A 26,684-nucleotide genomic window follows, 5' to 3' on the forward strand; every position below is an offset into this window, starting at 1 on the left:
AAAACCATTATTCGTCCAATTAAGCACCACACAGAGCATCGAGACAGTGCTTACCACCTTTATTTAACTACAAAGATTAAACATTTAATTCATCCAAACACTGAATCGAAAGACTACCAATTTTATTACTAGAAGTATTATTAAGATTAGTATGACTGCTAGTAGTGGTAACTGTAGTTGTAATCGCTGTAATAGTGGTAGTAGCCGTAGAAGACTGAGTGTGCAAAGGAACCTTAGTTACCATACATGTGTTCCAACGAACTGTTTTTGTGGAGCACCGGGGCGGCACTCCGGCGGACTTTTTGATTTCACAGCGCTGCTCACAAGACGAAAATGTTCACAGTTAGCAACCAAAATAACGAGTCTTGCGTTGTCGTTTTTTAAACTTAAACGCCGTCGTATCTTTAATACACACCGTTACATATAGTTTATAAACTCATGTTCAACCGTTGTTATGTTAATGAAAAGCCATTTACTAACGCGTTTGTCAAAAACAGTACAACTTTTTCAGTATGAGCACCTCGGGTCCTCCGCTGAAAAAGAAAAGCTACATGGGACAGCACCAAGTCAAGAAGAAAAAAAGGTAAGTGTAGTGTTCAAAGACGTCTTCCACTTCTTAAGTGGACGTTTTTCTTAACCCATTTGAACATACATTTTTCTGAGCACAGTATCCAAACTCCTGATGAGCCCCCAGACGGAGACAGACCGTTGCAGAAATCCCAGCACATATCAGGCAACACAAACATAAACAGAGACAACCACATGGTGAGTGTTTAGAGTTTTCCTCCTCCTCTGTTTGTTATCTCTTATTCCCCACATAGAAAACAAATGACATGTATTAATCTCTGTTTTAGGATGGAGGAGCAGCGTTTCCACTGGGAGAATCCACACTAGCTCTTGATCAAGAGATGCTTCAGGTGTTGGATGTTGTAGATCCAGTGAAGCCTAACAAAGCGTGTCCAGCACCAGCAAAGAGAGATGCACAGGAAGAGCCAGCGTCGTTAGCAGCTGTCTTTGTCCCCTCACGGGCTCTCGTACCACAAAATAAGAGTAACAGACCACCTCAGCCAACAGACCAAGGACCACACAGAGCCCCCAGCATCACGGAGAGAGTCTGTGGGCGTAGTGATGATTGTAAGAGACCAGGATGGAGAGCTGACTGCAAAGACCTTGCACAGAGGCTTCTCTTCAGTGAGGACTCAGAGGTAGCGGAGGATGCTCAGAGAGGCTCAGAGAATATCAAGCCATCCCCAGCTTCTGCCTGCATCAATGGGCTTTCCTGTCAAGAAATAAGAAATGCTCAAAGAGAAGGCAGCTTGACTAAGTGAGTCTTACCTTAAACATTACTGCCCAGCCTTTCTTTTGTTTCGATTATCTGCCTCTGTGCTTTTCTCCTAACAATTTTTTTTCTTGTGTTTCAATAGGCTGACACTTAAATCCAGAAGAAAAAGCACTCCTCGTAGCAAGGACCAAACAGAGTCAAATATGAATGCTGATCCACCCCTGGATGTATCCAGGGACTACATCTTGTTCAGCCCCACCCGCCTCGCAGCGGCCATGAAGAGGGCCAAACTCCAGCAGTCATTACAGAATCAGTCCGCCTCTGTGCTCACAGTCCCCAGTGGATTAGACATCAGCACACTCCATGACACTTTACCTCAGCCAGGTGAGGTACAATTATAAAATCAATCACACAGAAAAGGTCTGTTTGTTTTTCAGTCACTCATCGCGTACTGTGTTGAATTGTCAAGAAAACATTGTTTATCCCACATGCCTGGACAGTGAACAGAGAATCCAGAAAAGGCAAATATTCTTCATAAATTAAAGTAATCAGGGTCTGCAAAAATCCAAGTCTCATTTACCAGTCATGCGCTCAGTACTTCCAAAACCGTGCAATTTCGATTACATTTAAAAACAAGTCAGTGCAAAAGTTTTAGAAAAAATGAATCTGTATTAAGTATTGAGAATATTGCTGGATAAGTGAGACTTGGATTTTGCTGCACAAGTTGTGTGTGAGTTTGTAAAAGTTTATATATATATATAGTATATATATATATATACATATATATATATATATATATAGTTTGTTAAACATGTTCCCCAATGAGTTCAGTTATGAAGAACAATCACCATTTTTTGGATTCGCCGTTCACTGTGGCAGCATGTGAGATAAAATTTTTTACATGAATTCAAGGTGACACGGTGAGTAACTGATATAAAAATGATCATTTTGCAAGTGAGTTGTTATTTTAAAGTTGATATTATCTGCAGTTGTTTTTATTCTGTGGTGTCGTTGACTCTTTTGACACATTGTCATGGTTGGATTAATCTGCTTGGGTGCCCTGGGCCAAAAATGAGGTCCCTATTTTCCCCCCATTCTCTGTGCTTCCCATACCCTTTTCTACACCGAAACACTACGTGAGCACAGGAAAACTATGTGGTAACTCATTTGAAATTTAATTTAGGCTCTTGCAACAGACGAACAAGAAACTGAAATAATAAAATTCTGAAAATTAGACTTGATACAATCAGAAAAAGTAGATATTAAAGTTCAATGCAAGATATGAATGAATAGCCTCAAAATTAATCTAATAACAGGCAGTGGTGCAGATCCGTGAACATGCAGTAAGCCTGGAGTTTTTGGGGCCCTGGGACTGTTGGCCACTATACCTGCTAAGTAATCCATCCTTGAACCTTGTACAAACATATGTCCTACTCAGTCACAGAACTAAAGACTTCTGCAACCAGTTTGTTTTAATAACACTTGTAAAGAGAGTTTTTATCCCTCTGTGTGAGTTGAGGCTGGAGGCACTATGTTTTCAGGTGGTCCATCAATCTTCACATCTCATTCTTGTGAAAGTAATATCTCAAGAAGGACGTAATGGAATTTCTTTAAATTTGTCATCCATTTTGACTCAAAAATAAATTGATTAGATTTTTTGTGGTCAAAACACATTTGTTGGCCATAATGCAGATATGATAATTATGCCAAACGTTTACACAAATGTAATATGATAAAACGATGATGTGATGACATTTAATATCCAACAGGTCAAAGGCCAGGTTGAAGATTTGTATTAAGCATCCATCTTGGATGTAAACTGTGAGTGCAACTTCACTGGTCTGCGGATGCATTCGACCACAAGGTGCTAATTCTAGTTTTATTACTACTGTAGGCATTGCCTTGTGTGCTCCTGCTGGACAAGCTGAAAAGCTGCTGTTATGCAGCTGGGGTTTACCAAAACCTGTCCTGGACCGCTATCAGAAACACGGAGTGACTCACATGTTCGAATGGCAGGCTCAGTGTCTCGCTGTCGGACACGTGCTGCAGGGAGGTAACCTGGTATACTCTGGTAAGAAACAAACACCTCTCTACAAAGTGATTCACAGAGACAGTCACTGTTAAGGTCATTTTCTGCTTTATATTTGTTCTCTTTCAGCCCCCACCAGTGCTGGAAAAACTCTGGTGTCAGAGCTGCTTATGTTGAAGCGAGTATTGGAGACGAAAAGAAAAGCTCTATTCATTCTGCCATTTGTCTCTGTGGCCAAAGAGAAGATGCACTATCTGCAGGTGAGAGAGAGGACAAAAAATGCATGCATGTTTTATAGACATGTGATGTCTGTCTGTCTGTGTGTGTGAGAATACATTTGTCTGACAGGCTTGTATCTGTGACCCTGTAGAGCGTATTTGAAGAGGCAGGAGTTCGTGTGGAGGGATACATGGGCAGCACCTCGGCTGCTGGAGGGTTCACATCACTGGATGTGGCTGTTTGCACCATAGAAAAAGCCAATTCTCTCATTAACAGACTAATTGAAGAGGACAATATGGGCCTTTTAGGTAACATACCAGTGATAACTGTGTTTTCTTGAGTATAAAACATAGAGCATAAGTTTTGAAAAGTGTGTGTTATTTTCACAATCACTAGGTATGGTGGTGGTGGATGAGTTACATATGGTTGGAGATTCTGGAAGGGGATACCTACTCGAACTGCTCTTAACCAAAATCCGTTATATCTCACAGAAGCAGAACACCACTGGGTTAGTGTCCCTAATCTATGTACTTTGTCTTATGTAATAGCTGCATTCTTTAAAGGGACAGGTCACCACAAATTCCAAAATATTTTCTCCTCTTATCTGTAGTGCTACTTATCAGTTTAGATTGTTTTGATGTGGGTTGCAGAGTGTTGGAGATATATCAGCTTGGGGTGCTCAAAGCACCAAAAATACATTTGAAAAACTCAACAGCAATTTCTTTCCAGAAATCATGACCTGGTTAGTCAAGATAATCCACAGACCTTGTTGTGAGTAGTTTCACGTAGGAACTATTTACCTTTTACCGAACTACATTCGCCAGTCGCCAGAACGATCACAGAAGGTTCACCTAGAACCACTGAGCTAACTAATGTTACAGCTTAACCGACAGGGTCGACATTATTGTTTACATCTTCCCTGTCATAACGGCGAGCCTCTTGTTCATGAGTAGATGCCAAGGGACAACCTTGAGAGCTGAAAAGTGAAGTCAACGTCTAAGTGCCAACAACTGCAGTTCATCATATGGCCGCTTGAGGCTAGCTTCAAGTGGATCAATCTCCATAGACCCCCATGCAAAACTGTACGACTTTACAGGAGAAACAAACATGTTTACAGCTGGGCATTAAAAAAAAATCATTTTTGTTTTTAGAGCTGATTTCCCCAGGCATGGCATCTGTACTAGGGGTGAACTTTTATATTTTTCACCCATTAAAATGTTATTAAGGCTTAAAGTTATGCATAAAGGGTGTGACCGCTTTGGGGGACAGGTGGATGCCATCTTTGATAAGTCACAACCATGGCGACAGTGTTGCTTTGGTAAGTAACCACGGTGTAATCCCAGATTCACAGAGTACAGATGTATCCGTAGCTGTTGCTGTTTCACAAACCAATCGGTGACATCCCAGTAATCACGTCCATTATTTATACAGTGTTTGGTAGAAACACACTTTCTTCCACGCTGTGATAAGGTTGATGGATGTACTGCGAATCAACGAAAAGAGTTCCTACATGTAACTGATCACAACATGTCTGTGGATTATCTTCTGGAAAGAGACATTGTTGCTGAGATTTTCAAATGTATTTTTTCTTTTACATACAGTATATCTCTATGGCCAATAATTCCAACACTCAGCAACTCACACCAAAACAGTCTAGATTTATAAAAAGCACTACAGTCTAGAGGAAAAACATCTGTTTTTAGATTTTGAGGTGAACTGTCCTTTGATATATTATATATTGAGAATGAGACCCTGAGTCTCAACGAGATTACCTGCATAAATATAGGTTAAATCAATTTTAAAAAACCCAAGTTCTGCTGTTAATCTGTGCAACTCCTTGTGCAGGTCTCTTTCTGAGGGCGTACAGATTGTAGGTATGAGCGCCACCTTGCCTAACCTCTCCCTCCTGGCTAGCTGGTTAGGTGCAGAGCTGTACCAGACAGACTACAGACCCGTACCCCTGCAGGAGCATCTCAAGGTGGGCTGCAACATTTACGACAAGAACCTCTCTTTGGTCCGGCAGTTCTCTCCTGCACTCCACATTAAGGTAACTGAGACAGATCCAATGTGAGTGTTATCATGAATGATGCCTACTCTCTATACCAGATGTCTGATCATGAATGTGATCATTCATAAAGGGTGATGATGACCACATAGTGAGCTTGTGCTATGAGACTGTGAGAAAGGGCCGCTCTGTGTTGCTGTTTTGCCCCTCGAAGAACTGGTGTGAGAAACTAGCAGACAGCATCGCCAGAGAGTTCTACAACCTCAGACATGCAGGTACAAAATCATTTACTTCTCTTGCACATTATTTTTAATAGCGAAGCCAAGTCCAACTAGTTTGTTCAAAGTCTCTTCAGATGGTCAAAGTGAAGCAGAGCCTCAGCCAGTGTGTCTGGACCAGGAGGGACTAGTGGATGTTATAGCTCAATTGAGGCGAACTCCAGCTGGTTTAGACCCCATCCTTCAGCGAACTGTGCCATGGGGGGTGGCCTTCCACCACGCCGGTACGCACACTTGCACCACTTTTTCTTGGCCACAACAAACTGTGGGCTGAATGTATCTTTTGAGCATATGAATAAAGTTTGTCTCTGTAGGTTTGACGTTTGATGAGCGCGATGTATTGGAGGGAGCTTTTCGTCAAGGCATGGTCAAAGTCCTGGCTGCCACGTCTACCCTCTCCTCCGGGGTTAATCTTCCAGCTCGAAGGGTCATCATTCGAACCCCTACCTTCAACGGACACTTGTTGGACCCACTCACTTACAAACAGATGGCTGGACGAGCAGGGAGAAAAGGAGTAGATACTACAGGTATGGAGGGAAAAAGAGGGCATAACAAAAAAGCCTCTGTGATAATAGAGTGCTGCAGAAATGAGTCCCTAAAACCCAGAACTGAGTTAGAATTTAAGCACTCCCGGTTCCCCTGCCTCAAAGGTGATAGTTGTTTTTTTAAATGGGTTTTTGATTAAATGCTTAAAATATGGTGATTGACACAAGCTTAAGAGATTTCCATGTTCTGTTCTAGGACATAAAATGCATCAGTCCCCCAGTCATGAATTTTAAAGCTTTTATGTGCCTTGAAAAATTCAAATGCTAACAAGTGGCCTAATGAGAGTACAGAACGTAATCACACAGAGTACGGCTTTACAGTTTAGTTAGTGCAGTTTGTTTATAGCCTAAAGTCTGGTGATTGCATTTATTGTTTAAAAATCCTAAAAGTGGTGTTCATTTGTGAGGATTATCTTGCTAAATAAAACCTGTAAGTATCATAAAAGTTTGTTTGAGATTTTTTATTTTCTGCAATAGCCCACAATCCAATGGAAAGATCCCATGGGCTTTTTGTCGAGGGAACCAAGGCACTGCTAACTTCTGTGTCAGTCTACAGAAAAAAACAATCTCTGCAGCACTCCGTAGTCAAGGACATATCAGTTGGAAATTAAAAAGCACCTCTCCTTTGGTCTCAAGTCATCGTGTCCATCCTCGTTCAGGTGAGAGTGTGCTGGTGTGTAAGGAGGCAGAGCGCCAGAAAGGTATTAGTCTCCTTAAGGGTACTCTTCAGCCAATCAGCAGCTGCCTGGTGAGAAGGGAGGGAGAAGGCATCACCACCAGCATGCTGCGAGCCATCCTAGAGGTATGGCTGATATCCTAATGAACTTACCACCTACTGAAATGACTTATAGTCCATAGATAGATCATGATTTATTCCCTTTTCAACAGTTGTCTAAACTTATGGAGGCTGTTGCTATGGTCATAGTAATTTATCTCTGTAATTTAAATTAATTTTTTTCATCCCAACTTTTAGATCATTGTCGGAGGTGTAGCCAGCACTCCACAGGATGTGACGTCATACGCGTCATGCTCACTTCTTGCTGCCAGCATGAAATGTGATGGCAAAAATGAAGCGAATGAAGAGACCAACAAAGGAGCTATTGAGGCCTGTGTTGAATGGCTGATGGAGAACGAATTTATCAGCATTCAGAAGGACGGATCAGGTACTGCTGCTTTTCATGTTGAATGAGCATTCGTGATACATTGATATATGATGAAAGTAGACTTTTTGTAACACTTTGAACCACAGGCACAAAAGTGTTGTTACCTAATTCAGATCAGAAGAAGTTTTGAAGATTATTGCAAAGATTTTCTGTATTCATAAATCACATGTCATTTTTTAAGTTTATAAGACAGAGTATAAGCTTAACCACCTTTGCCATTACAGTAACAACTGTATATCCTCTGATGTGTCTGCATATCCAGAGGAGCGGTACTGTCCGACTCAACTCGGTGCTGCCACCCTCTCCTCCTCCCTCTCCCCTCCTGAGGCTCTAGGAATATTTGCAGATCTCCAGCGAGCCATGAAGGGCTTCGTGCTGGAAAATGACTTGCACATTCTCTATCTGGTACTCTATACACATATATTATTATTTGCCAAATACGTTTCTGTCAACTTCATTCACTCCCTATATTCCTCCAGCCCTTACATGTCAAATAGTAACTGAATCTTAATTTGAACTCTGACCCAAACCAAAAATCTCCCCTCCTCAAATGCGTGGTATTTAGAATTCTTTTTTCCGAATTCCCATCAGATCACCCCACTGTATGCAGAATGGACCACCATAGATTGGTATCAGTTCTTCTGTCTGTGGGAACAGCTTTCGTCATCAATGAAGAGAGTAGCGGAGCTGGTGGGCGTACAGGAAGGTTTTCTCGCACGATCGGTCGGCGGCAAACTCGTCGCCAAGACAGAGAAGCAACGTAGACAGATGGCTATTCATAAACGGTAATGCACACATTTAATATCCACACAGTAATACACGAGGCAGGTAATTCATGAAAAAACATGTTCCTCCTCCTCTTCGTAGTACTTCTAATGGTATTGATGGAGCAAACTTTCTTATTTTACAGCTAAACACGTCACTAAAATATGTTTCTGATAACATTTGAGGTGAGCGATATACAATGCAGTAACAGAATCTTGATTCATATTTGATCAGCGCTGCCTAGTTTGACATTTTGACCTCAGTTCACAAGCAGTGATTGACTTGAGTGACAGCTGCTTTAGATACTCCTCGGCTCTGATTGGTTGTTTTCCCTTTGGTAGATTCTAGAAAATGCCATTAGACACAACAACAGGAGGCGGAGGAATTCTTTTTTTGTCTTTCAGACTATCTGTCTCGTAAATTACTGTGTGGATATATTGAAAGTTTCAACAAACAAAAAAAGCTATTAACTACAACTAATACTACATTGTACTAACAGTTGCACACTTCTGTATGCTTAGTATGCCTGTCAGTGTTGGGAAGGTTACTTCTAAACCTAATAGGGTGCAGATTACTAGTTACCCTATTAAAAATGTAATAAGTCATGTAACTTTTAAAACTACATCGTCATAGTAATGTAACTAACTCATTTAATTCTTTTTAATTACTTTTTTAACAAATGGGCTTAAACTGGCCTTGCAATAAAGCTGAAAAATCTTCAGAAATAGCCTATGTGAAAGGAAGGCTTTCCTGCATGGTGGAAAGATGCAAAGCAAACAAATTATTGTTATATTCGACATTTTAATCTTTTACCAAAAATTCTATTGGGATAATACCCCTTTGTAATCACCAAATTTTGATAAGTAACTGTAACATAATTATTATTTTTTTCATCAGTAACTTTAAAAGATTACATATATTTTTTCTAATATAATAATTTCCCAATACCCTTGATTTAATAAACAGCTATTTAACATTATATTTTATACACACTTCTAGATTATGGGTGGTTATTTTTCATGACTAAATTATTTTTGTGATATTGTGTCCCCTTCCTTTATGTACATTGCTTCCTCACATTTTGACCCCTGGATAAAAGATGACTCAGAACACAGACCAAAAACCACACAAACACCCAAGGATTCATCTCCTCAGAGTCAATAAATTATGTGTTGAGTCAATAAATTATTTTGATCACACAGGACTTTTGCCCTCTCTCTTCATTATTTCCTTGCAGGTTTTTCACCACCCTTGTACTACAGGACTTGGTGAATGAGGTGCCTTTGGGAACAGTGGCATCCAAATACAACTGCAATCGTGGGCAGTTACAGTCTCTCCAGCAGTCTGCTTCTACATATGCAGGTACATGCTTATAAGTGCTACCAAGCTTCTCTAAGTTTTTGAACACAGGACACTGTAAAATACTCTGGACTCTGAATGCTACACAAGACTTTACATTTAACACAGGAGGGGCAGTAACAAGGGTCGTAACTCGATGCAAGAAGCAGGAGCACTTTAGACAGATGGATGTACAGCATAGACTTCATTCCATTAGCTGATGTTTCTGCACCTACATGCCTCCTTTAGAGCCATGTAAAGTGCTCATGCTTCTTGCATCAAGTTACTGTGAGAGGGTTTAAAAGGTCCCAGTGTAATTCAGACTCAGACGGTGTGTGTGCTTGAATGTGCTGCAGAACATGTTGGTCTGGGTGTGAGTAAGATATTTTACTAATTATGGTGTTTGTTATACATACACCGAGTGAAACCTAAAGAAAATTAGAACCAAACGCAACACATTACTAACTCAGTGACTCTAAAAGAGAAACACTCTCTGCCATCCCCTCAGGCATGGTTACGGTTTTCTGCAAGCGTCTGGGCTGGCACAACATGGAGCTGCTGTTGTCCCAGTACCAGACCAGGCTGAGCTTCGGAGTCCAGAGGGAGCTGGTCGACCTTGTCAGAGTTTCCCTCCTGAATGCAACACGAGCCAGAGCGCTGTACGCACAAGGCCTTTGTACTGTAGCTGAACTAGCAAGGGCAACTGTAGCTGATGTGGAGAAAGCCCTGAGGAATGCTGTCCCATTTAAGAGGTAGGTGTGTGTGTGTGTGTGTGTGTGTGTGTGTGTGTGTGTGTGTGTGTGTGTGTGTGTTTGTGTGTGTGGTCCATTAAGATATAAATGCATATTAGGTAAAGGAGGATATGAGTCTCTTTATGGCACACAGGCTGTTTCAAATGAAGTACCAGCAGCTGAGAGTCATACATGAAATGGCAGTTACTTTGTTTCCGCTCTCAGCTTACTGATATCAACAAGATTGTTAATCAGTCATAACTATATTTCTCTCATAAATTCATCAACCAAAAGCAAAAGTGATCTTTTTTTAAAACAATTAAGAACCCCAATTCCAAAAAGTTGGGTTGCTGTGTAAAACGTAACTGTTAACACAGCGCAATGTTTTTCAAATCCTTTTCATCCTATATTAAGTTGAACATGGTACATGGTATTTCATTTTAAAACTAATGAACTTTATTGTTTTTTTCTTTTGTAAATGTGCATTCATTCTGGATTTTGATGCCTGTAACATATTCTAAAAAAGTTGGGACAGATGACATGTGTACCTTTGTGTGACGTCACCTTTTCTTTAACCAACACTCGGTAAGCATTTTGTAACTGAGGACAGTAAATTGTTGAAATTCAGAAAAATCCCTCCAATTTTTGCTTGATATGCAACTTCAGTCGCTCAAGAGTCCAGGTCTCCATCGCTGAATTTTGCACCTCATAATGCACCACACCTTTTTGATGGGAGTCTGGATTGCCGATAGGCCCGTCTAGTACCTGCACTCTTTTACTACAAAGCTGCAAAGTTGTTACACGTACAGAATGTGGTTTGGTAGTGTCTTGCAGGAATAAGCAGGCACATCCCCGAAAAAATCTTTATTTGGATGGCAGCGTATGTTGTTCTAAAACCTGTATGAACCTTTCTGTATTTGTGATGCCGTTCACAGCTGTGCAGTCCTTGCTTGTGAACAAGAAGCCTTTTCAAGGATGCCTGTTTCATACCCTATTGTGATACTATCATGTGTTACATCATCAGTTACCTGTATACCTGCGGAATGTTCCAAACAGGTATTTTTTGGGCATTCCACAACTTTCTCAGTTTTTTGTTGCTCCTGTCCCAGCTTTTTAGAAATTCTGAATTTTCAAAATCAGAATAACTGTAAATCTATGAAAAACAACAGTTTATCAGTTTAAGCATTAAATCGTTTTTGCACTGTATTCAGGGAATTACAAGTAAAACAGGATTTGCAAATCACGTCTCAGCTTTTTTGGAATTGTGGTTCTGTGTTCAACTGAAGCATCAGCACACCAAGTTGCAGTCCCCCTGAAACATGACTGTAGATTTAAAGCCAATATTGTCCTGTCTGTCTGTCCTCAGCTCTAAGCGTGCAGTGGATGAGAGTGAGGTTGAGGCAGCTGAAAGACGGAGCCTCCGCTGCGTCTGGGTCACTGGTGGACGGCCCCTTACAGAACAGGAAGCGGCTGTTGATATAGTGTCAGAGGCAAGGCTCCTCCTTCAGGAAGACCTGGCTCAGTTAGGGGTTAAGTGGGACCCAATAACACTTCCTCCTGGGGCTCCTGCTGTCAACAGCCCTGATGTCTCCAACACTTCATCTGCCTCAGGTTTCAGCTCCCATGAAGCACAGGTTGACAACAATGGAGATCACTTGGAAGAAGACAGGGTCAAGAAAAGTGAGAGTAGAGATACTGACAGACTTGGAGAGCAGAATAAGGATGAATATAAACATGAGAAAGGGATTTCTGAAAGGAAAATGGAAGACGAGGGAGGCCAAAGAAAGTCCAAACTTGAATGCTCGGTTGTGAACACAAAAATTGAGGAGCACAGGAAGGTAGAGAGGACAGAGCTAGAAACCAGACAAACAGGCAATGAAGTCCAATTGAAGAGACAGAAAGACACAGAAAACAACGTGACAAATCAAAAATTAGTAACGGCAAATGACACAGAAGATGAAAAAGGAGAGAGACAAAAGAGCACTAGGTCAAAGCAAGGAGTGGAAGAGTGCAAGAAAGCAGAGACAAAAGAAGGGGAGTCGAGTAAAGGGATTGTCTCAGTCAGGCCAGAGAGACAACAAACACTTGCTCCTGTTCCTGAAAGGAGCCTGACGCAGGAATTGGCCGAGATTGTGTCCAGCCCCCTGCCTGCACCGATGCTGCGTCATCAGCCCTCTCCTTCGTTAATGCCTCCACCTCGGTTTAGAGCTCCAATATCCAGAGTAGAGGAACAACACGGTGCTCCTTCAAGGACGTCAAAAGGCCTTGCTGCCTCACCAGTGCATCCAGGTAGACTCAAGCACTCAAGAGCCTTGAGCAAAGTCCTCCATTCTATACAAACTGACAAGAGCCTACAAAATATTGTAGAGACTGCACAGACATCAGACTCAAAACTCTCAGTAGCTTCTTCAGTCCAAAATTTAGCATCTGCATTCCACGTTCCCACAAAGGTTCAAGCCCCTGACCCTGTGCAAGACACCCCTTGTGGTATTTCTGCACCTACAAATGCAGATATGTTAGACTCTCCTCTGAACGTCTCTCCTGCCTCTGTTCCATTATTCTCTCCCGAGGCAAAGCGAAGAAGGATGGATGGCACAGATAAGTTTTCATCTCCCGAATTGTACGCCGGAGATGAAGGAGATGAAGAAGCCGGGGGAGAACTTAGAAAAGGAGAAGAGAGTTTCAGTGACAGCTTTGAATTAGACACTCAGACAGAAAGAATCATTGCTCAACAGGCAAGCCAGCACCGAGATGGGAACAATAGAGGTACGAGTCAGACAGTAGAAACAGAGGATATAAGAGAGGAGGAAATGGTGAAAGTGGCTGTAGCGCTGGATAAGGACACAGATGATGGAAGTAACAGGCTTGAAGCTCCTGACAACGCATGTCCTAGATTCAATATTTCTCTTACAGATAGCCAGATGGAGCTCATCCTGAACACCAGCCACCAGGTGAGTGACCAGATTCATCCATTACATGCTGATTATAAACACGTACTGTATTCACATAGTTTGCCTCTTAAAATACATTTTTATGCCTCCACAACAGCGATAGTAGTGGCCAAAAGCATTATGTTTTTGGATTGTCCATCCATCCATCCTTTCTCATGAACATGATATATCACGGTGGAAATTTCTTCAAATTTGTCACAAATGTCCTCTTGGATTCAAGGATGAACTGATTAGAATTTGGTGGTCATAGGTCAAGGTCACTGTGACCTCCCCAAACATGTTTCTGGCCATAATTCAGGAATTCAAATGCTAATTATGACAACATTTCACACCCTTGTCCAATAGTATATATACCAATTAAGTAATGACATTATATATCCAAAAGGTCAACTTCACTGTGACATCATAATGTTCTGCAAAAACAAATTTCTGGCCATTACTCAACATCAGAATTCACTGGACATTTGGTCAGATTCTGAACTGGTGACATTAATCTTGGGTTCCCATTTTGACAGTGTGCTGATTGTACAGATCTTCTGTGCTGCTTGAGTTGGGGGTGTGTGAAGTGTCCATATTTTCACAGACGTGGATGTAAACTGGAAGTGCATCTTGACTGATTCACAGAGGCATATGACTGCAAAGAGGTAATTTGAGTTTTTATTTTTTTGACAGATTTCTCCTGGTCCTGGTGGGGATAACGTAGTTGAAGATAAAGATGATGATGATGATGAGTATGCCAATCAGGCTGCTTCCGAGAGTGTTAACAGAAGCAGTAGCTTCCTGTTTGACAGTCTGTATGACAGCTCTCTGCTGGGTGCTCTGAGCCCGCACCAGATCCTCGACCAATCAGATGAAGATGAGCCTGCTGGCCAGGTGATCCGAGACCCTCTTCCATCAACACAGGAGAGAAGACGCAGCGAGCTTCTTGCCAATCAGGAGGCAGAAAAGCAAGAGGCAGTCCAATGGGGCGAGTCCTCCTTCAACCTGTCAGAGTGGGGCGACTCATTGCTGGTGGGAGAACAATATCTGGAGAGGCAGAGCCTGCTCAGACAAACAGAGAGGACTCGAGAAGCCAGTCATCATGAAGCTCAGCAACCTAACGCAGACCATATTCTGCCTGAGGAATCACATCCTGAACCCAGTCAGTTACAGCCACAACCCACTGCAACAACTCAAAAAAAGCACGACAACAACCAAGCCAGCAATAATCAAGGACATATACACACAACTAAACAGCATTGTGATGCACAAAATGGAAATAAACCAGGCCGAAGACAGGAAATTATAAATATAGAGGGTGAAAATGGGACGCTAATAGAGATGAAAGTAGTCAGAATAAATGCTTTATTGTCAAATAATGTAGTTTTGAATCAAGCACAAGTCCAAAATACTCCTAGGAGCTCTTTTTATTGCAGCCCTGGCTTACAAGAGATTTTTGACCGCTGGCCTAGTATGTCTGACCATCCCTCGCAAAGCACCACAACAGGCCAAACAGCCAATCATATGCTCATAAATGCTGCAAATACAGAAGAAGTTTCAAAAATGCCTCAACCCTCAATACCTCTGGACAGAAAAGGGCAAAAGCCAAATGCAGAGACCTTCGCTGCTGTGAGGGATTCTCAAGAGGAACAACCATCAAGACACAATGGTGAGAATATAACGGAGCGACCAGGCTCTGCTGGTGATCTTATCCCCCCGACTCAGGAAGCGCCACCTGTCACACCCAGAATAAAACTGACAACCTCATCTGTGCAGTCGCCCCTCATCTCTAAGCCAGTCAACCAGTCAACTCCCTCAACCCACCTGCCACAAAAATCAGTGATCACAAATTGTCCTAAATCTCGACCAGGACACAGTGATCATCTCCCAAAAGCTGCCGTTGACACTAAACAGACTACTTCTACAGCAGATCACAGCCATGAACACCAGCACAGAACAGCACAGAAACCAAAGGCTCCTCTCCTCTCGAGCTCAAAAACAAAATCCTTGCCGCACGCTGAGCACAATCTCAGCCCTCCTCCAGATCACACTTCCCTGTCCTCCCCACAGCCGAGACTTCCCTCTGATGCAGAATCATCCGTGACTGATGGAGGCTTCACTCTTCAGCTGTCCCAGGATGCATCACTCTGCTCCAGTAACTCAGGGACCTTCTCCATCATAGACGTGGCGAGTGACAGGCGCCTCTTTGGCACTTTCATCACTGAATGGAAAACAAAGGAGTGCTACTCTTTGGCTTTGGCCTGCGAAAAGAGGGAACACAGAGAGCAGCCTGAGGGGGAAATAGGAGGAAAACATAAGAGAGGTAACTGATAAACATTATGTGAAATAAATCCCAAAATTAACAGCACCTATCAAGTATTTGCTGCAGAGAGGTGTCCTTTCTTGCATGTTTTTTCCTCATAATTTACAACATATGACACATATTTAAGCATTATAAGCATAGACTGTGCTGTATGCAGTCTCCTCGTTCATGCATGTGTTTTCTTGCAGCATCAGCAGCTCATCAGAAGCTCGAGACCACTGATGGTTTTCCAGTAAGAAACAGTGATGGACTGGTGTTAATTGGACTGTCTGTCTGCTGGGGATCAAGAGATGCATACTACGTGTCTCTGCAGCAAGATCAGAGCAAAGGTATGTAGACACACCCGTTACATGCACAAGCTCACCCCAGAAGTGTATTCTTATTCTAACCTCTATGTTACCCCCTCAGGTTTGAGCGCCAGTCTGGCCCCTCCTCCACTGGATGTTGATTTGCCAGTAAGTGAGAGGCTGCAGCAGGTGAAGACCTGTTTGAGCAGGCCACCAGCTGGTCACAGAGGAGGTGCGGTTGTCACGTATGACATCATCCAGGTGTACAAGACGCTACTCCTGAGCTGTGGTGTCAGCTTGGAGGGAAATTGCGAAGATCCCAAGGTGAGGGAAATCATGTGCACACACCATCACTTTTCTTCCAAGCAGCAACCTTCAAGGCTGAAAAATGAAGCAAATGGTAAAATAAGCATTCACTTAATGGAACACCTGTGTAACAATCATGCTATTAAATCATTATCTTGATATGCCGCTAAGATAAGCTTTTTGTGTGCATAGAAAAAGTCTTTGAGCTTTTATTTCAACTTGTGAAAAATGGGTGCAAAAACTAAAGTGTTTAAAGTTTTTTTTCGTGTATTGCATCCTGGCAATTATGAGTAAGCTGTCACATGGCATGGGATTTCATTTTAAACCTTTGGCTGACATACACTTCTGACTGTGTTGACTCTGAGTGGCAGTATTTGAAGTAACGCTTTGGAAGACAGCAATGCATGCTCTCGTGCTCACTAGGATTTTCTCCTTTTCGACAAAAACCTTTGCCATCAGACCAATTTAATAGTTATTTAATCACACAAACAATTTGCACATGGGGGTTTAAAAGAGAACATTAAATAGCAATAAAACAACAGAACCAGTGATAAAATGTCAGAAACAAACTTCATAATGCAGCAAAGTGACTGTTTTCAACGTCTGCCATAGGTCGCATGCTGGCTGGTGGATCCTGGCAACGAGGAGAGGACTCTACCCAACATGGTGACTGTCTACTGTCCTGAAGAGTTACCTCTCCTGGATGGACTCGGGAATGCGCATGCATACTGTCCTCGTGTTCGGTCAGCAACCAAGAGCGTGCTTGTACATGCTGTCATGAACCATCTTACTGGCCTGCTGGAGAAAGACGGCATGCTCGGTATAAAGAGGATACGCTAAGAGACGTTCATATGATATTTAAGAACTGTAAGCATTAATGCATTTAACCATTGGTGTGATATTTTTTATGCTTGTATCAGACTTATTCAGGAACATTGAGATGCCCTCCCAGGTGTCTTTGGCTCTGTTGGAGCTGAATGGAGTGGGCTTCAGCGTTGAAGAGTGTGAAAGACAAAAGCATGTGATGCAAGCCAAACTCACAGCGCTGGAGTCTCAGGCTTACAACCTGGCTGGACACAGCTTCTCCCTCACCAGCATCGACGACATAGCACAGGTCCGACGCATCCTCTTTATTCAGGCCGTGTTTTTTAATCCAATTTCAAATTACTCGGTGCAGTCCAACAAAGCATTTTCAAATGTCTGTGTCTGTACTGTAGGTGTTGTTTTTAGAGCTCCACCTGCCTCCAAATGGAGATGTGACTGGATCAAAAAGTAAGAAGACTCTTGGCTACACCAGGAGAGGCGGCGGCAGAGTGCGACTCGGAAAACAGTTCAGCACCACCAAGGTGAGACTTTTTTGTTGCTGTCATCAAGTGTAGCACTTTTTTATTCTGTCTTGGAGTGGATTGATATTACACACACTAATATCGCTCTGCGCTCAAAATGGACTTTTCAAAATCAAGCTTTTAAAAATATTATACATTAATATTATTTTCTACTTTCACTGAGTCAATTTCTAAGCAACATCAGTCCTAATTATTAATATCAAACTCTCACTCATTTTCAGAATTTTAACCCTTTAAATGCCAGGTTTTTGTCATGATACCATTGTGTTTTTAGATGAAAAAAAAAACATAAAACATGAATTATTTTCAATATACTACATGCTAAGTGGATTTTTCTTGATTATCACAGCCTGGGATATGCCTGGATTTGCAGCAACATTGATTGTGACAGTGCAGCTAGTGGAAATAGCAAATATTTTCTCCATATGCCAAATATGGTCAAAATGACATTATGAGGTGGAAGATAGTAAAAATGACGATTTGGGAGGCAAAAGCCCAGAATGACATAAATATTACAATGCATGATTTCATTCTTTGATTGCTGTGGGATCAAAACTTGCAGTTTGAATGGGTTTCAGTGACTTTAACTTTTTTTTAAAACAAAAACACATTTTTTTTCCAAAATGTATGCCATATGCATGAACACAGCCAAAATTATCAAAAAATTAAGAAATAAAAGTGCAAAAATGTGCCAGACAGTCCCTTAGGGTTAAGCTGAATTGTAATGATGGTTTGCAGGATGTTCTGGAGAAGCTCCGCCCCCTGCACCCGTTGCCAGGTGTGATTCTGGAGTGGAGGCGCATCACCAATGCCTTGACTAAAGTGGTGTTCCCCCTGCAGAGGGAGAAGCAATACCATACCGCACTGGCCATGGACAGAATATACCCCATCGCCCAGACACACACAGCTACAGGTTACACACATACACACACATTACCTGCATCTGTATGTAATGTAGATACAACTTGATGTCATTGGTAAATTCATGCTAATACTTTTTAAATGAAGTAAATGTAAAGCATACAGTGACCCAGCTCATTCTGTTGTCAGGTAGAGTGAGCTTCACTGAGCCCAACATACAGAATGTCCCCAAAGACTTTGAGATTAATATGCCCACCGTGGTGGGAGAGAGCCCACCTTCACAAGACAGCCGCCATGTGACCACAAAATCAGGGTAGGTGGTAACAACAATTTAGAAATTTTCTGATATTGAGTGAAATGGCTGCAGGTCTCTGACCATTGTTTGTGATTATGCACCAAACAGTGGCTCAGAGTATCCGGCCTTCTTGGAGTCCCTGGGCAGTCCTGGAAAGGGTACCAAATGGGGACTCCATTGTTCTCTTGGGATACTTCGTGGGTAACAATGGAGTAACCTGGAGGGGTGTGATTAGGAGGAATGGCTTGCCTGATCTGAACCGAGTGGTGTTTTGTTATTGGACTTCTGTGCTAGCCATGGATTGTCCATAACAAACACCATGTTCAAGCATAGATGTTCATAAGTGTACTTGGTGCTAGAGGGCTACAGCTGAGGCGGTCGCCAAAGCTAAAACTCCAGTGTGGGAGAAGTTTGGGGAGGCCCCAAGGAAGTTCTGGCAAACCGTGAGATGTCTCACGAAGGGAAAGCAGGGCTTGTCTCAGGCTGTGCTCAGCAGGGGAGGAGAACTGCTGACCCGACTTGGGATATTGTTGAGTGGTGGAAGGAACACTTTGAGGAACTCCTGAACCCTGCCGTCACATCTTCCGTGGAGGAGGCAGAGTCTGAAGACTCGGGGAATTCTTCATCCATAGCTCTGGCAGAGGTTGCTGAGGTAGTCAAAAGGCTTCTTGGCTACAAGGCACCAGGTGTGGATGAGATTTGCCCTGAGATGCTGAAGGCTCTGGACATTACTGGGCTGACTTGGCTGACATGCCTCTCCAGTGTCGTGTGGAGGTGTGGGGTACAGTGCCTGTGGAGTGGCAGACCAGGGTGGTGGTTCCCATTTTTAAAAAAGGGGACCGGAGAGCGTGCTTCAATTATCAGGGTATCACACTGCTCAGCCTTCCCGGGAAAGTTTATTCCAGGATGCTGAAAAGGAGGCTCTGACCGATCGTCGAACCTCAAATTCAGGAGGAACAATGTGGATTCCGTCCTGGTCGTGGACCATCAGACCAGCTCTTTACCCTTGCGAGGCTGCTAGAAGGGGCATGGGAGTTTGCCTATCTGGTCTGCATGTGTTTTGTGGATTTGGAGAAGGCTTATGACAATGTCCCTCTGGGAGTCCTGTAGGGGGTGTTGTGGGAGTACGGAGTACTGGGGTCACTGCTGCGAGCCATCCGGTCCCTGTATAACGAAAGTGAGAGCTGTGTGTGCATACTCGGCGTGAAGTCAAATGCGTTCCCAGCGGGTGTTGGCCTCCACTAGATTTGCCCCTTGTCTCCGATCCTGTTCGTGATTTTCATGGACAGGATCTCAAGGCGCAGCCGGGGGGAGGAAGGGGTCGGGTTTGGGGACCTCAGAATTGCATCTCTGCTTTTTACAGATGATGTGGTTCTGTTGGCTTCATCACACCTTGACCCTCAGCATGCAATGGGGCGGTTTGCGGCCGAGTGTGAAGCGGTCGGGATGAGTGTCAGCACCTCCAAATCTGAGGCCTTGATTCTCTGCAGGAAAATGGTAGACTGTCCCCTCTGGGTGGGGGAGAGTTGTTGCCCCGAGGAATTCAAGTATCTCGGGTCTTGTTCATGAGTGAGGGTAGAACGGAGCGTGGGATGCACAGGTGGTTTGGTGCAGCATCTGCAGTAATGTGGGCGCTCCAGAGGACCGTTGTGGTAAATTAAAGTTTATTTTAACCATACCAGTGATATTGATTGTCCAAACTGTAAAAAGACAAACAAGGATAGTTTTTGTGTTTTATTTTGTTTCTGTCAAAGTGTGTTTTATGATGAGAACTTTTTATTTAAATGAAGTCAGGTAGATTTTTGGAATAGCGATTTTTGTGTGCTGTTTCTGGTTAAACAAAAAGGATCTCACTGTTTAACAAAAATATCTACTTCTGTAGGGATGTTTTCCATCCTTAAAATGTTGGTTTTAGACAGAATAAGGAATTGAAGTAGAGTTTTTCCTCATCTGCTCTGAGGGTCTAAGGACAAATGTAAAGCCCTCTGAGGTGATTTATAATATTGGGCTTTATAAATAAAATTGAATTTAATTGAAAGTCAGGACATTGTAATGCAAAAGAGTGCCAATTAACAAAGCCAGATGCTGACAGGTACCTCAAGTGAAAAATTAACCCAGTGCATAATGTTACATGCTATATGTGGACAGGAAATGCCCTAAATCCCATGGGTTTTCTCCAAAGCTGATAAGGTTAAGTACTGAGCTAACAAAGTTTGTTCCCTACTGATGCTTATACTGTTTTTTTACAGAAAGAAGAGATGCTCTGTGGTGCCTTCAGCTGCAGCTGGCCCTGCAGAACAAGGCCCGGCCTTCTCTGTCAGCATGAGACATGCCTTCGTACCTTTTCCAGGTCACTATGATGATAGAGAGTTGTTTGGATCTTGTATGTAACTTTGTGTCAGACTGTTCTTTCAGCTGTGTGTATCTGTGCTGTGCTATAGGAGGCATGATATTGGCAGCAGATTATTCTCAGCTGGAGTTGAGAGTGTTGGCTCACCTCTCCAAGGATCAACGCCTTCTGCAGGTCAGTAAATAGCAAAGAAACATCATCTAACAAACATCAATAAATCTGGAAAATAAAATGATAAACTGTGTGCGTCAAAGGTGCTGAATGGAGGAGCGGACGTGTTTCGCTGCATCGCCGCAGAATGGAAAAGCGTCGAGCCAGAGTCTGTGAACGACAACCTCAGACAACAGGCAAAACAGGTACAGCTGAACGATAAAAACACAATGATATGGACACAGATATATTCTTAATGGTAAGCTCACCAGTATGCATACATGTTTGTCTTTGCAGATTTGCTATGGCATCATCTATGGGATGGGAGCCAAGTCTTTGGGGGAGCAAATGGGAGTGGAGGAGAATGATGCAGCCTGCTACATAGAGAGTTTTAAGGCCAGATACAAAGGTTTACATTGCTGGTTTATTGTTTAGTCAATTTACACACTCATTGTTTTCTGGGCACAAATACCTAAAGAATTGTTTGCGTGCATATGTAAGTTTGTGGCAGTAGAACCCCCTCCACACAAGTAATTATGCATAATGCAATTGTATGTGTGTGTTTTTTTTTAATGCCCTTGTAAATGCTGTGGCCAGAGGTATTATATTTTCAGGTCGTCTGTCTGTACATCCTTATGTAGGTCTGTCTGTTTGTCCGCCGGTCCCATTCTCATAAATATTGCATATTATCTCTAGGAACACAGAAGGAATTTAGTCAAATTTGGCACAAACGTCCTCTTGAATGCTATGATGAAATGATTAGATTTTGGTGGTCTAAAGTCAAAGGTCAAGGTCACAGTGACCTCATCCTTCCCATACTTGTGAACATGATATCGCAAGAACAGCTTTAGGGGATTTCTTCAGATTTGGCACAAACTTCCACTTGAGCCTCACTCCCACTGCACAGAAACCCTGCTAACATCTAGTTTTTTTTTTATGCAATGGGACTGCATACAGTCAGCATTCACACCCTGGTCAAATGACTCTGCAGTAGACATAGGTTTTTATTACTTCTGGCTCCAATCAGCATTGATGGGAACATAACACCCGGGTGAACGTGGTAATTTCAGCTCCTTACTGGTTGGATGCAATGATGTGCCGTCATGAATTACTGTCCATGTCCTCCTAAGCAGCTAAAACACTGATCAGAATACAACTGCACCAAGTTTGAAAGAGAGACTGAATAAGTCAGTGATATATGAGGAGAAGTAACCACTGAGAAGTTTTCACAGACCTCTGGTCCTGCTGGGGTCTGATGTTTACCTGTTCTCCTGCCTGTCTTTGATGTTTTGCAGACACACCAACAAAACGACATACAAACAAACACAAGCTGACAGAGAGGCAGACTCGTCTACACTAGGGCTGTATTCACTGGCAGTGGGAATGCAGTCTATCTACCCATGTTTGAACAACCGGTGCACATGCACTAATTTTGGTGGGAAAGGCGTATTAGACTCAGCGATGAACTGATTAGATTTTCAAGGGTCACAATGACCTCACAAAACATGTTTTTGGCCATAACTCAAGCATTCCTACGCTAATTGCGACAAAATTACACACAAATGTCTAATAGGATAAAACACTGAAGTGATAACACTTCATATCCCAAAAGTCAAAGGTCAGCTTCACTATGACATCATAATAATCTTCGAGAACACTTTTCTCACCGTTACTCATTTCTCAGGAACAGAAGGGAGGACATCTGGTCAAACACTGAATTAGTAACACAAATCTTGGGTGTCCACCTTGAAACTGTGCTGATTGTAGACGTCTTCTGTGCTGCCGGCTGGAAGATATATGTGAAGCATCCATGTTGTAGAATATGTTGCGTTTTGCAGCAACATCCATATTTGAAGCATTGTCAACTGTCGTGGCTACATATGAGTCTGGACAGACACAGATGTAAACTGTGACTGGTTCACGGAGGCATTCAAGCAAGAGGCGGTAATTCTGCTGTTGTTGTCATCTTTTGCCTGTTAATGAGACATCAAATTTGTGAATGTATATGCTCATGTAAAATTAATAGAACAGGGTATAGTTATTGAAACAACAGAAATTTGGGGTTGACCAATTTACGTAGTAAAAAAAAAATCAATTTAATAAAACATTTCCCGCACAGAAACATGACATCCATGTCCTGTCTTGTGTTTCAGGAATCAACGCTTTTCTTCGAGACACTGTGAAGAACTGTGTAAAGAACGGCTATGTTCAAACTCTGATGGGCCGCAGGAGATACCTGCCTGGAATCACTAACGCCAATCCACACATCAAAGCACATGTAAGCATCAGAACTTACAGAATGTATCTGTAAGATGTGCAATGTTGAATTCTCCTTTTTTCTTTTTCTTTTTTTTAACTTTTTATAATTCATCACGTAACTTCTCCTTGTCTTGTCAGGCCGAGCGTCAGGCGGTGAACACGACTGTACAGGGTTCAGCAGCAGACATCGTCAAACTTGCCACAGTGAACATCCAGAAACGACTACGTAAAACATATCCCACAGCTCCACTCTCTCACCAGCATGTGCACTCAGGTCACTAACACTTCATCTTCTGTTACCATGCAAAAACATGAAAGCTCTGTATCATTTCAAAGTCTGTAAATGATTAATGTCTGCAGTCTGTTTTACAGCCAGCAATCACCACAGAGTGACATCTCAACTCAGAGGAGCCTACTTTGTCCTGCAGCTGCACGATGAGCTCATCTATGAAACCACCGAAGAAGACCTCATACAGGTATGAAAAGTATTACTTTGATTATCAAATCATCAGAAGTATTTGGTGAGTATTATAGAGTATTTGCAGAAATTATGCTGCTGAATAGACCTGCAAGTTACAACACTGTGTGTGAGTTAGTTTCAGGCTGACAGAGGCAGTTAATTCCAGTTTTATGTATTCATAAGTCTCATTTTACACTAAAAAGAAATTGAGCCATAATATGAGCAATCTCATTTAAGACAATCAATGAACAATGACAACCGACTGCTGTGTCTAGTCTAGTTTGCAAGGTTATCCCCTTAGAATGGGTGTAACCTGGAGCTTAAAGTTGCCAGTAGGAAACAGAGCTAGGTTAACAACAGAATTTTAGAATGTTGAATGAATGAATGATTCTTAATTTAGAAGATTTAAATAAAAAAAAGTAAAACATAACACAAATAAAAGCAAGCATATACAAAACCTATACATCAGTGTCAATAAACAAATACTTAAGCCACTTAAACTTAAATATCACATGTTCGAAAAGGAGTAGGAAGAAGTACACGTGTATTTATTCCTATTCTATACATACATTCACATTCTACATTCTACATAAATGACTTCCCAAATTCTATATACAACCTGCTACGATATGGACAACTATTCCAGTTTTATATGCAATATGTTTGAGTTAACATGAGTTCCGTGTTCCAATTGACACGTAACTCAGGGCTAGTCTCAGCGCAGTGTAAATCATAAAGCCTCGGGCTTTGGTTAAAAGAAAGTAAAGGCTATAGGAAGTCAGGTGACATAGCATGACACACGGGGAGGAAGTCAGTCAGTCTGTTTTTATTTCTATGTCATGCCAGTCTGGCCAATCCTAAATGGGGTTTCAAGACACCATCACAAAACAAAGCATGTGTCATCTTCTGATTTTACAGGTATCAGCAAAAAAAAAAACATTAAAAAAAATTAAGTTACAAAATAATACATTACCGATATTCCTGCAAATAAATTGGAATTGTACAGTAATTTTTTTTTTTTTTTTAAACAAATTTTATAAAATCTACAGTTTATCTTGATAAAGAGCTTTTTTTTTCATCTCCCATGCTTTCTCCAGATAAATAACCCCCTTAATATTTGTGCATCATCCATATGTACTAAAGCAATACCTGATTTTATGCTACTAAACAAAAAAAGTACACACAGTTCCACATAAAATGGTCAGAAGACAAGAGAATGAAACAACATTAACCACATGATGTTAGAATAGCTCATTTCACCCTGTGTGATTTCTAATGAAGACTGTTTTTCTGCAAGTTTTTGTAACGGATGCGTAATTCCTTGTCTTTCTGTCAGGTTGCTCAGATAGTGAAGAGGGAGATGGAGTCAGCAGTAAAACTGTATGTAAAGCTCAAGGCCAAAGTCAAGGTGGGACCCAGTTGGGGCAACTTACAGGACCTCGATTTATAATGTGAATGTTTTGATGTTTGATATCAACATAATGTACATGCACGTTTTGCTTAAGGTTATGTAATATATGTTGATACTACCAGTTGTACTAAAATCAATATTTTTTTAATCACTACATTAAGATGAATGAAATACAAGATAAATTATTGTATATGAGCTCTAATTGAATGTATTAAATGTATTTATAATTCTATCTGTCAATGTACATTGGCACAAATCATACATTTTGTAAAAAAGTATAGAATTTTATCCACTGATTTCCCATCGCTTGTCATGAGATTTTATGCAAGATGATATTCTATGTTATGTAATAACTTAAAAGTTTGTCTCTGTTTTTGCTATTGCTGCTATAACTATTTTCATCATTGATGTGCTTATTGTTTTTTGTGAATCGTTTACATTATCCTTGTAATGTCCCACTCAGCCGTTTGCTAGAGTACATTTTGAGTCACCATACCTTCATGAAAAATTTATTGAATTCAACTGAACCTGACTGAGTCATCTCTAGGTCTCTAAGTCACTCCAGACATGAGGGCTCTGTGTGGTGGGATTTTCAAAGATGGGTCTGTTTATTGTTCATGTTACAGTTTCAAAGGTCTAGCCAAACATATTTATGTAATTTTATACAAAAAATAAAAAACTAATAAGGGTCAAATATTTTTTTATAAACATGCTCTACCAAACAGTTGATTTGGCCCTCTATGGTAAAGGTAGTGATGCTAAGCTAATGAAAATAAAATTGACAATTTTCTAAGACATAAATGATTTTCTGATCATTGATTGTTGTTTAATGACACATCTGTTGTTATTCATTATATATAAGTTGAAAAAAATTGTAAATATGAATTTTTATTGTTTGAAAAATGTTTTACCAAACAGTCGAGTTGGCCTTTTATGGTAAAAGTATTGATACTAATATAATTAATTCACCATTTTTTTAAGGATAAGTATTTACTGCTGTTAATGCTACACATTAAATGTTTGCCCATTATATATTTGGTGAAAGAAATGATATCAGTATGTTTTTTTCATCATTTCTGAGATTTTTTTTTCAAAGTACTGTAATGTAAAATAAGTGTGGAAATAATCTTAGTACTGCTAATGCCATGGTGCCTTTCTCTCTGTTATACTATTACTATGAACTGCCATCTCAACCATTTGAAGCCTATATTCCTAAGGCCTAAGAAATTATGGGGTATGTTTTTTTTTCAAAAATCGTTTATTATTTTTAAATTGCTCTAATGACATAAAAATGCAAAGAAAAAATCCTCCCCAGGTCATTTCCCTTTATTTGTCTTACTTTATTACCTTC

General features: G+C 41.4%; 1 protein-coding gene across 1 annotated transcript; it reads left to right on the forward strand.

Annotated features, from left to right (window-relative positions):
* The first annotated feature begins 352 nt into the window (after positions 1 to 352).
* On the forward strand, positions 353 to 25,372 carry polq (polymerase (DNA directed), theta). The gene is made up of 35 exons (XM_042484267.1): positions 353 to 583; positions 669 to 765; positions 855 to 1,324; positions 1,425 to 1,666; positions 3,177 to 3,353; positions 3,441 to 3,571; positions 3,682 to 3,838; positions 3,927 to 4,038; positions 5,376 to 5,577; positions 5,669 to 5,810; positions 5,882 to 6,037; positions 6,128 to 6,340; positions 7,018 to 7,160; positions 7,332 to 7,521; positions 7,784 to 7,926; positions 8,113 to 8,306; positions 9,524 to 9,648; positions 10,133 to 10,376; positions 11,722 to 13,306; positions 13,979 to 15,608; positions 15,797 to 15,937; positions 16,017 to 16,219; positions 16,814 to 17,021; positions 17,122 to 17,315; positions 17,419 to 17,547; positions 18,286 to 18,460; positions 18,598 to 18,721; positions 20,953 to 21,053; positions 21,145 to 21,227; positions 21,308 to 21,409; positions 21,501 to 21,612; positions 23,357 to 23,481; positions 23,601 to 23,736; positions 23,835 to 23,938; positions 25,259 to 25,372. Exons 1-35 carry the CDS (start codon positions 513 to 515, stop codon positions 25,370 to 25,372), a joined length of 8,475 nt encoding a protein of 2,824 aa, XP_042340201.1. The 5' UTR covers positions 353 to 512.
* Positions 25,373 to 26,684: the final 1,312 nt, after the last annotated feature.

This window comes from Plectropomus leopardus, chromosome 4, assembly GCF_008729295.1.
Source record: "Plectropomus leopardus isolate mb chromosome 4, YSFRI_Pleo_2.0, whole genome shotgun sequence".
Classification (NCBI taxonomy): Eukaryota; Metazoa; Chordata; class Actinopteri; order Perciformes; family Serranidae; genus Plectropomus; species Plectropomus leopardus.

Excerpts from the sequence above, each read along its gene's own strand:
- polq (XM_042484267.1), top strand. The coding sequence starts at position 513 with ATGAGCACCTCGGGTCCTCCGCTGAAAAAGAAAAGCTACATGGGACAG. Across the intron at positions 17,022-17,121 it reads GGAGAAAGACGGCATGCTCG|ACTTATTCAGGAACATTGAG; the intron begins GTATAAAGAGGA and ends TGCTTGTATCAG. Across the intron at positions 21,054-21,144 it reads TGCCTTCGTACCTTTTCCAG|GAGGCATGATATTGGCAGCA; the intron begins GTCACTATGATG and ends GCTGTGCTATAG.